Source organism: Adiantum capillus-veneris, chromosome 21 (genome assembly GCF_014529385.1).
Source record: "Adiantum capillus-veneris isolate H3 chromosome 21, ASM1452938v2, whole genome shotgun sequence".
Lineage (NCBI taxonomy): Eukaryota > Viridiplantae > Streptophyta > Polypodiopsida > Polypodiales > Pteridaceae > Adiantum > Adiantum capillus-veneris.
In genome coordinates, this window is record NC_140951.1 from 68,836,451 (window position 1) to 68,846,685 (window position 10,235).

At 44.4% G+C, this 10,235-nt stretch overlaps 1 protein-coding gene across 1 annotated transcript; it reads left to right on the forward strand.

Annotated features, from left to right (window-relative positions):
* Nucleotides 1–1,565: 1,565 nt before the first annotated feature.
* ASPGA1 (N-terminal nucleophile aminohydrolases (Ntn hydrolases) superfamily protein) lies at nt 1,566–10,024 on the forward strand. The gene is made up of 5 exons (XM_086493769.1): nt 1,566–1,851; nt 2,434–2,667; nt 2,756–2,827; nt 8,432–8,476; nt 9,390–10,024. The coding sequence occupies exons 1-5, from the start codon at nt 1,690–1,692 to the stop codon at nt 9,870–9,872; spliced, it is 996 nt and encodes a 331-aa protein (XP_086349895.1). The 5' UTR covers nt 1,566–1,689; the 3' UTR covers nt 9,873–10,024.
* The last annotated feature ends 211 nt before the right edge of the window (nt 10,025–10,235 follow it).

Sequence of the window (10,235 nt, forward strand, 5' to 3'; positions counted from 1 at the left end):
TATAGATCTCTTTCTGTAAAAGCCTTATTTTGGTAGGCAAAAGAAAGATGGACTACAATGAAGAATGCCTTTGTGATTCATTTAAGCTTACCTCACACCATTCATTTCCAAAGACCTTCATGCTCATCCCTTTCTTGCAATATCAAGAAGATTATCCACCTAATGTGTGTGTGTGTGTGTGTGTGTGTGTGTGTGTGTGTGTGTGTGAGAGAGAGAGAGAGAGAGAGAGAGAGAGAGAGAGAGAGAGTGTTGCATATAACATGCCACATATGCGAGCTTAAAAACTATGAAGTTACAAATAACCATGCATCCTCCTACACAAGGCAAGGAGAGTGTAGCAATACAGGGACAAAAGCATTTAAATCATGGAACAAACAAAAGGCAAAATGTTGTAACATGCTAACAACTTTAGAGAGTCCCTTCTTCCAGGTGAGGAGACCTCAACACATGTGGCATCTCCAACTCTCCACTCTAGTCTCTCTGCACCATCTTGATTCTCGTTTTAGAAAGTCTCCACATGATAATTGGCATGATAAATTCATACCAAGCCCATTAAATCACCTCCATCCACATTTATGATGCACACAAAAGTGCACCTTCTAACATGTAATCCTCAATATAGATATGCCCCTTTAGAAAATTTGGTGTGAACATGAATACGACGCAACTACAAGGGAGACACACATTTTTACACAAAGCCCATGAGCACAGAAACAAGCACCTTTCTCTTAACACACAAAATCAAGTGAAAGGATTGATAGTTTTTTAAGAGCTAAATAATGATTTCAGCATTGAGGGAGTAAAAGACCTTGTGCATACTGTATGCTAGCTCAATTCTAAACAAAAATACTATTAGCTTCCTTGGAAGATTCCCTTTGAGGTAATGTCATGCTACCTATTTGTCTTTGCCCAACCTCCACCATTGTCTTAGGTGCCATGGCATTTGTTGTTGTCTTTGTCACTCTCCTAATTTGCAGTCCACCAGCCCCTTCTCGTCTCTTTTGCCCCTCTCTTCTCATCCACTATCCTCTCTCCTTGTATGTAGCTTCGTCTCGTCCCTCGGCCCCACCCTTTACCCTTTGGCTCTACAAGTGCCCTCTTTCCTCAATATTGATTTGTTGCAAAGGCGAGAGCCCCATTTGCATAGTGCCCGAAGGGTAGAGAGAGAGAGAGAGAGAGAGAGAGAGAGAGAGAGAGAGAGAGAGAGAGAGAGAGAGAGAGAGAGAGAGAGAGAGAGAGAGAGAGAGAGAGAGAGAGAGGAAGGAAGAAGAAGAAGAGAATTTTAACGTTGTAGGAAACTATCCCAAGAGACCTCAAATATCTATTCGAAGAGAGTTGAACTCAAGACCTCTTATTCAAGAGGGAAATGGCATAACCGATCTACCACACTTGGGTGATAAAGAGAGCCTTTGACCTCCTCCTCAACTCCAAGTTAGACTATTATTAATATCCTCTATGCAATGGAATCTCCCTTGATCCCATTAAAAAACAGAAACACTTTTGTGCTGTTGATCAACTCTTGTACAAATAGACCCACGCGCGACGCTCTCTTCTATATTTGAATGTCCTCGTCAAAATGGTTACCCAGAACGCCGAGCATATAAAAATACAACAGGAGAGAGGAAGACGAAAAGCAAGAGAAGGTAGAGAACAGAGCAAGAGGGGAAGAACAGAGGCAGAGCAGAGGAGATGAAGTGGGCCATTGCTCTGCACGGAGGTGCTGGTGACATCTCCAAAGATATGCCCTTGCAGAAGAAAGAGGAGGTGGAAACTGCTCTCTCCCAATGTTTGCAGCTCGGTATCTCTGCCCTCCGAGACTCCTGCTCTGCCATGGATGTCGCTGAACTCGTGGTTAGTAATATGGCTTGTTTGTAGGATTCTCCATCTCTTGTGCATCACACTTAGACAGAAGCATGGCTGCATGGGTTATAGCCTGCACACCAAAATGCCTGCACATGCGCGCACGCGCGCACACACATATGTGTAATTCTAGATTATCTGAGGCTTCCAGTTATTTATTTCAGATCGAGAGTTTCTGTTATTTAGCCATGACATTGAGAATACTTAATCAGACTATGACTAGGAAACTAAATTTCCAATTTTCTAGGCCGCCAAATAGCGAGTTCTGAAGAGTTCTCTATGTCGTCGTCACGTGGGATGCTGTTAAATATCACGATTCTGACATATTTCCAATTGTAGCTGGAAAAGTTGGTCATGTTACTGGGCCAAACACTGTGTCAAGGCCTAGTGCTCGCTTGTGCAAATACTCCCCCCCCGCCCGCCCTGGCCCCCTCCTTCCCCATGGTTTTGTTTGAGCATTGTGCTTGCTATGTGTGAATGCCTGCATCTGTGCCTTGTTTTTGTGTGCGTTGTAACCTCTCTTTTAATTTGTAAGTTTAGACTTTTCTGACCATACATCATGGTTCCTTTCAGGTTCGAGCCCTAGAAGACAATCCCCTCTTCAATGCGGGGCGAGGATCCGTATTAACGACTGAGGGGACAATTGAGATGGAGGCATCCATCATGGATGGCCCATCACGCAAGTGTGGAGCTGTTTCCGGACTAACGTCTGTCATCAATCCCATCTCTCTTGCTCGATTGGTCATGGAAAAAACCCCTCATGTCTATCTTGCCTTTGCTGGGGCTGAAATGTTTGCAAGGCAGCAGGTGAGTGGTGTACTTGTGTGCCATTATTATTTTTTTCCCCTCGTTCAGACTTGTGGCTTTTCTTCTTTGTTTTTTTGTTGTTTTGCAGGGTGTTGCAACAGCTGAACCCAAGTATTTTCTCACAGAAAAAAGCACCAAGCAACTACATGCGGTGCAGCAGGTAGTGACTGTGTGTGTGTGTGTGTGTGTGTGAGAGAGAGAGAGAGAGAGAGAGAGAGAGAGAGAGAGAGAGAGAGAGAGAGAGAGAGAGAGAGAGAGAGAGAGAGAGAGAGAGATGAAATGAAATGAAATGTTATATTAACGTCTTCAAAAGGCCAAAGTGACCTATGAGACTAGAAAGTTACAATGCGGTGACATCTTCAAAAGGCCAAAGTGACCTATGAGACTAGAAAGTTACAATGCGGTGTATCTGATACAAAGTCAGATTAACAAAATAAATTAAACTAGGATAACCGAATATAAATACTGCGGAATCCTAAACTAAGCTGATAGGTGTGAAAGGTGAAAGGCGCGAAATGTGTGAACTAAGCAGTACAATGTGTAGACAATATGGGAGGGAAGTAGAGAATCCATCTTCGTAGAGATCCATCTTCATCTGCACTCTGGACGACAAAAAAGTATGGCTCGAATCCTTTGTTGAAGCCTCCTTCGAAACTGTGTAGCTCCTCTTCTCCATCGGGGTCGTCTAGATCTCCCTAGCTCCAACGTTTGGTCTATGAGAATGCCAGTAGTGCGGGTAGACCTCTCCACTGTTGGTTGCTCCTTGTCTGTTCTTCTGGGTATACAATATCTAGTGTAAAGAAATTTGTGATCTGTCTCTGGGGTTGTCTCTCTTCAGCCTACAGTGTCTCTGGGCATATGAGAAAGATGTGTGTCCATATAGCTAGGTCGAATCACAAACCCATCCTCAGTGAAGTGGAGAAGATGGTCTCTATAGAAAGCCATTGTCACGTGACACATCCCAACCCTATGTGTCCGTGGACAAGCTACACCACAGCAGGGTTCAATCAGTTCAGTCAAGTCTAGATTAGCGATGATCTGGCACTTTTGTGAGTCTATTCGTAGACCGTGCATGCCCAGTCACTTAGCATAGATGCATATCCTCCGGTTGCACACAACATGATCATCGGAATTCCCATCAAAATCCATTAGCATCAGTTAGGGGAATTTTCCAGTGCATTTAGCCTATTTTCCTGTTTATTGGTGTTTTCACTTATTATTTTTAAGTGACTTTCCAACAAAAGTAGGTAGGGCAATTTTGCTAAGTTAATATATAAGCAAACCCAAGTTAGCACTTTCTGGCAGAAGAGGCAACAGGAGCTTCCCACTCAACAGGCAACTTCTCAGCAGTACCCCCCCTCAGCAGTAGACCCTCGCCATCTCCATTCCCTTGGCGTTTTTCCCTCTTGCAGTCATCGCCCACAACCTCCAGTGCTTGGCGTTTTCAGCCCTTACCGGCAGCAGCATCAAGCCATTACTAACGCCAAGAAACATCAGCAGTTTCAGCGTTTTCAGCCCATCCACTAACGCTAGTAGGACAAACTCATCCGCATTTTTGCTCAGCATTAGGAGTGCTGCCATACCAGCGTTTTTCAGCTTCAATTAGACCTGCTGTCCAGCGTTTTTCAGCATAAGAGATTGACCTAAAAACGCAGCCAAAGAAGTCCCACAGCTCAGCGTTTTACCATTAGCAGGAACCCCCGCAAGATCCATCATTTTCAGCCATAAGTACAACAAGAAAACAGTCCAATTCAGCCCCGAAACAGTCCAAGAATTTCAGCCTATAGATCTCAGATATCAGCCATCAAGTCGTCGTCGTCATCGGCATAGTCCAAGTTGCATCAGTCCATTGCATTAGCATTGTACACCTTTGTGCAATCAAAGTAGACCACTCTCGCCGACGAGAGTGGGGCCTTTGGAGGAGGGTTTTACAAACTCTCGGGTGTCGTATCTCTTCTCTCTCCTTCTCTCAGTCTCATTCACTTGCACGCACAATATCCACTCACTTTGTTCGTGACCATAGCATTCTCCACAAGACGGAAAGCTCTCTCTTTCCCTAAGAACTAAAAGGAACCTTGAGCAATAAAGATCACTAATCTTGAGAAAATACAACATTCATTCCGCTGCACCTAACAACCATCTTTGTGGCCAACTCCTATATCAGCTCTATCCAAGTCCTCCTCGTGTCTAGCTGGATCAGATCCTGACGAATGAGTCTATTAATCTCTACCCGCGTCAGAGACCTCAAGGGTGCCTGTAGAGAGTATTGAAAAGGAGGCAATCTGTCCATGGTGAAGCCATGTGTCTGAAACCATGATGCCATCTATGCATACCAGCATGATGTATCCCCATTAAGAGCTAATTGTCTGGAGGACTCTAGAGCCACCCTGGCATATCTGTCTCTGGTAGTATCCCACAGACTGTGTACAAAGGAGACTGATCTGGTAAGCGCCTCAATCTCCATAGGGGAGGCAGCTAATTCCGCTCGAATGATATCATGCGGTATAGAAGCCTTGGCTCTAATCAGCCGAGAGATCATAGATACCAGGGGCTTCTCCATACGCCTCCAACAATCCTAGCCTACAGAAGGTCCCCAAACCTGCACCCCATATAACATAGTAGAGGCAACCACAGTATCAAAGAGCCATAACTTTGTCCTAGGTTCCTGGAACTGAACCTGCGAACACATCCTCTCCATTCCTCCCAGAGCCGCACCAGCTCTAGTTTGTCTAGTCTCTGTTGCTCTTCTCAAAGAAAATCTCGGCCCAGTAAAGACTACCCCCAGGTAAGTGTATGCATCTGTATACTCCACAATCTCCTGACCATATTTGAAAGTAGGTACTGATCTCCTGACCCATTGCGGTGAGGTGTTAAACACCATAACCTTGGTTTTACCTAGGTTTACACACAATCCACTATCCTCTGCAAAACTGCGTAGTGCATCCAAATGTCGTTGCATACCTTTTGGTGAGTCAGATATCAACACAATATCATCAGCATATAGCAACAATGGGATCCACGTCCCTGCCAGTTGGGCACCCCTGTCACCCTATCTGTCAATGTAATCAGACACCTCATCAACATACATACCAAATAAAGTAGGAGACAATGGGCAGCCGTGTTTCACTCCAATATAGAGTGAACTAAATCAGATACCCCTTCTGGAGTGCGTACATGTCCCATCACTGATCTGTACAAAGCCGTAATCCCCCAAATCACCTCTATGGGCACCCCCATCTCTTGTAGTCTGCGCATCAATCGAGCTCTTGGTACCATGTCAAATGCTTTGCGGAAATCCACAAAGCTACAATAGATCCGTCTCCCATGTGCTCTGTCCTCCTCAATGATGGCCTCGAGTGTCAGAATATGATCAAGAGTGGAGAAACCCCTCCTGAAGCCGGCCTGACCCTTTGCTCGTACACGCTCGCCCTTTGCCCAATTACTCAAGTGTTGCTCCAGGATAGATGCATACAACCGTGCCAATGTGTGTCCAACCATAATAGTGCGGTAGTTCCCAGGCTCTGTAGGGTCCCCAGCCTTGAGGATGGGCACAATATTAGACAACCTCCAAGTCTCCGGTAACCCCTCACACATGGCACGATTGAACAACACTGCAAGAACCTCCATCAGCATATCCCTGGCATGTATAAAGTGCTCCGCTACTAGACCGTCATGATCATATGCCTTCCCGGTCCTCATCCTGTCAATGGCCCTTTGTACCATCTCAGAGTGCTTGTAGTTGGACAAGGCTTGGTAGGGTCTGGAAGGGGTTCTTGTCCAAGAACCATATATAATGATGTCGCATATTGGCCCCACACATCAGGTGAAGTAATCACTTGGGGAGGGGAGTGCTCATGGAAGAGTCGCCATGCCTCTCTTGAGTCCCTACTCAAGAACATATGATATAAGTCTCGCTCCATCTGAGCTAGGTAAGCTCGCTTCTTCCGTCGCACAAGGCGTCGGAAAGCAATCCGAGATTGTCTGTAAGTGATGACTCCTAAAAGAAGATCCCTCTGAAGCTAGGCTCTCATCTCTCTGCTGAGAGAGAGAGAGAGAGAGAGAGAGAGAGAGAGAGAGAGAGATTTAATGTTGTAGGAACATTCCCAAGAAACCTCGAAGATCGATTTGACAAGTCTTGTGGCCAATCTACCACACTAGTGATATAAAGGTTATTCTGGTTTCCTCTTATCCCCCTCTCCCCAAATTAAGAGAGATTTTCTAACGTTGTAGGAACAATCCCAAGAGACGTCAAAGATATATCCGGCGAGTCTTGCACTATATACCATACTTGGGTGATAGTTCTGTTTTCCTCAACTTACGCTCAGCATTGGCCTTAGCTTTTTTAATCAACAATGTTGACCCATGCTTTGTACGCTTTTCACTACCGCTCTGAGTCTTGCTTTTTAGAGTGATGACGGGGTTCAAAGAGAAGGGCGAAGATGGGTTGAAAGCTCTAAAGTAATGGTCCCTCCTTTTGAAGGTCTACATAGAGCTGTAGATTACTTGTCCCTCCTTTCGAAGGTTTGCACAGATTTGGAAGCCAACATCGGTTGTTCTGACAAAGTGTTAGCAGAGTTCATCATCCACCTCGTCGGCAAGAAACGACGCTAAAGAGAATGGCACCAAGCTTCTTGGCTGCTCTTCCCCTAAGAGCGGCAAAACCACAAAGTGATGAGTGATCATGACGAAAGCTATGCAAAAATACACACAGTGAATATAGGAACGCATATAGTGTTTTGGAAGGCTCCAACTAGTGAAAAAGGATGGAGAAAAAAGCAATGTTCAGGAAGATCTCTAATCAACTCTTATCAAGGCAAAAGTAATTGCCATACGATTGATATTGAAATTAGCCTTTCCATGAGGGATGTGGACCAAAAGAGAGGGCAAGATTCTCTATCGATGAAAAGAAGCTCTTTGGATGAGGAATCTAATCCCTCTAATATGAATATAACCCTTCAATAGGTAGCTAAGGGCTTTTGGGAGTATAATTATAGAGGAGGATGAAGATGGTTCTTCTAGGCGACCACTAAGAGGATGAGTTCATCTAAGAGATGGGAAGCTAAACAACTTATATTGTTTGGGGGATATGAACTCTTGTATAAAGATGAAGGTGTTGAAGAAATCCAGATGGTTCACTTTAGAGAGGTGCAATGACACAATTTGCTTTAGCCAAAGAGAGGAGAGAGAGTTGCGAGAGTAGCAACAAAGGACTATGCGTGATTTCATCCCAAAGGATCTGAATCGTCCTTGGGAAGCTCCCATGTGAGAAACATGAGAGTGACATCTCGCTCAAGAACTTAATGGTGTTGGACTTTGCGTAAATTGTCAGAGTGGAAGAAGGATGCATTTGGTAAGCCATATTTGGCCATGTGGTTGGTTCTTGGCCATCGAGACTTCCTAATCTACTTCAATCTTCCCTATATGGCCATGTGGTTGGTTCTTGGCCGTCGAGGCTTTCTAATCTACTTCAATCTTGACACGCAAACCCTTCACTTCTCTATTTAGAGCCGCCTAAAAGTAGTGCTGTGCTCTTTGTGCTTTCACGAGGTGGCATGCAGTGTTCTTCGAGATCAAGGGACGGCAATGGCAAGGTGTTATTGAATATCAAATTATCAGAGAGAAATTTCAGTTCATTATCTTGTTTTTGAATACCATAACTATGTAACTATGTATTAGGCACTCACATAGATCGTGCATTATCTATTTTTTTATTTTTTTTGGATAATTTTTAAGTTTAACGGGTGTTTTGTGTTTTCTTTTGTAGCTCCTTGCAAGACAAACTTGTTCAAGTGAAGACATTACTTATAAGGTTAGCGCTTTGCCTTGATGGAGTAGTTGCATGCATGCTTTACAAAAGAAAATGAGGTTTTGATTTTACTAATGTGTTTCACAAAAGCTTCTATGTTTATTTTGAGTTTGTTTAGAGAAAACTCATTGAGCAATTTACCCATAGTAACCTATTTACACATTTACTAATATGATTATTATGTATGCATTTACACAAAATGACAAATGAACTACTACGACAAGGCCAACCAAGCAAGACTAGTTAGGTTGGGTTCACATCGGGCGGCGGCAGAAAATTGAAGCGCACCTGCAACCAATCTTTGCTCGCCAACTAGGAAAGCTTGTTCACATCAGGCGGAAGGAAGCAGTGCACGGGACTGCCAGCGCATGGAAGAAAACTGCAATGCTTCTTCCGACCCCCCCCCCCCCCCCCCCCCCCCCCCCCCCGCCCCCCCCTCGCCCATCCCCACTTCCACCCTCCATGTGAGCATGAATTGCAGAAAAAGTTTATTTTATATCATTTTTTCCAAATTAAAAAATGAATGCTCAACTCTTTCTCTGTCTCTTCCGGCCCCCTCCTATGTTCACATTAGACGGCGTCAGACAATCACCATCCCCTCTTCCACCCTCTCCTGTGTGAACAATTAGGCAGTAGAAGAGTGCAAAAGGCATCTCCTCCACCCGGAAGATGGGATTTTAGGGGGGCATCTTCCGCTTCCCCACTGTGAACCCAGCCTTAATGTCATAGGAACAATCTCGAAAGACCTCAAAGATCTAGCCAGAGAGAGAGAGAGAGAGAGAGAGAGAGGTACGACTATTGTAGGGGAGCACTCAGCACTACATGCTTGCAGTTAAAAGGACAGCAAAAATTGAGTTTGGAGTGTTTCTGTGTACGATGAATTCGTTTAGTCTGATGATGTTTGCTTCATTAACAGGAAGCGCAGCCAACCTGTAAACTAGAGAGTTCTGCAGATGTTTCCCTTAACGGGACTCTTAGTGGAAGCCAACCTTTTATTGGCGAAACGGTTGGATGTGTGGTCATCGACAAGCTTGGGCATTGTGTAGCGGCTACATCTACAGGGGGGCGCACCAACAAGATGGTGGGGAGGATAGGGGACACTCCTCTTGTAGGGGCGGGCAACTATGCAAATCATTTGTGTGCAGTCTCAGCAACTGGAATCGGAGAATATATCATCCGAGGCATGGTTGGCCATAATGTAGCCGCAATTATGGAGTACAAGGGAGCTTCTCTCGCAGAGGCCGTGACAGAAGTGATTGACAAACAGGTCGAGCAGGGCACAACAGGGCTTGTTGCCGTTTCAAGTAGTGGAGAGCTTGCCATGGCTTTCAACACGACGGGAATGTATAGAGCAGCTGCTGATGAGAGTGGCTATTATGAAGTGGGCATTTGGAATTGAGGTATTTCAAGAAAAAGGTAATATTGTTATTTGCATCATTGATGGTCATTCAGTTCGAAGACATTGATGAACGAAAAAAAGACGGGAGCTTTTTTGAGCTGCCAATTGTTAAAACGTTGCGAAAATTGATATCATATTTCTATTGCATAGAACACATTTTTTGGGACAATACCAAATGCGGGTGTCCATTCGTCACTTTAGATGGCCACATTACGGAATCTAGATGTTAAAACATATGCATGAAAAGGCAAATGTCAAGAAATAGTCAAATTTAGCTTCCACAATGAACAATGTTGAGTCTATCACTAACGAGTTTAAGAATGTTCAAAAAAATGATATTCACCACTTATATACTCTACAAGA

What these genes read in the sequence shown, in the direction of transcription:
- ASPGA1 (XM_086493769.1), top strand. Translation starts at nt 1,690, where the DNA reads ATGAAGTGGGCCATTGCTCTGCACGGAGGTGCTGGTGACATCTCCAAA. An exon ending in AACTACATGCGGTGCAGCAG is followed by an intron (nt 2,828 to 8,431) that starts GTAGTGACTGTG and finishes TTTCTTTTGTAG; the next exon opens with CTCCTTGCAAGACAAACTTG. An exon ending in GTGAAGACATTACTTATAAG is followed by an intron (nt 8,477 to 9,389) that starts GTTAGCGCTTTG and finishes CTTCATTAACAG; the next exon opens with GAAGCGCAGCCAACCTGTAA.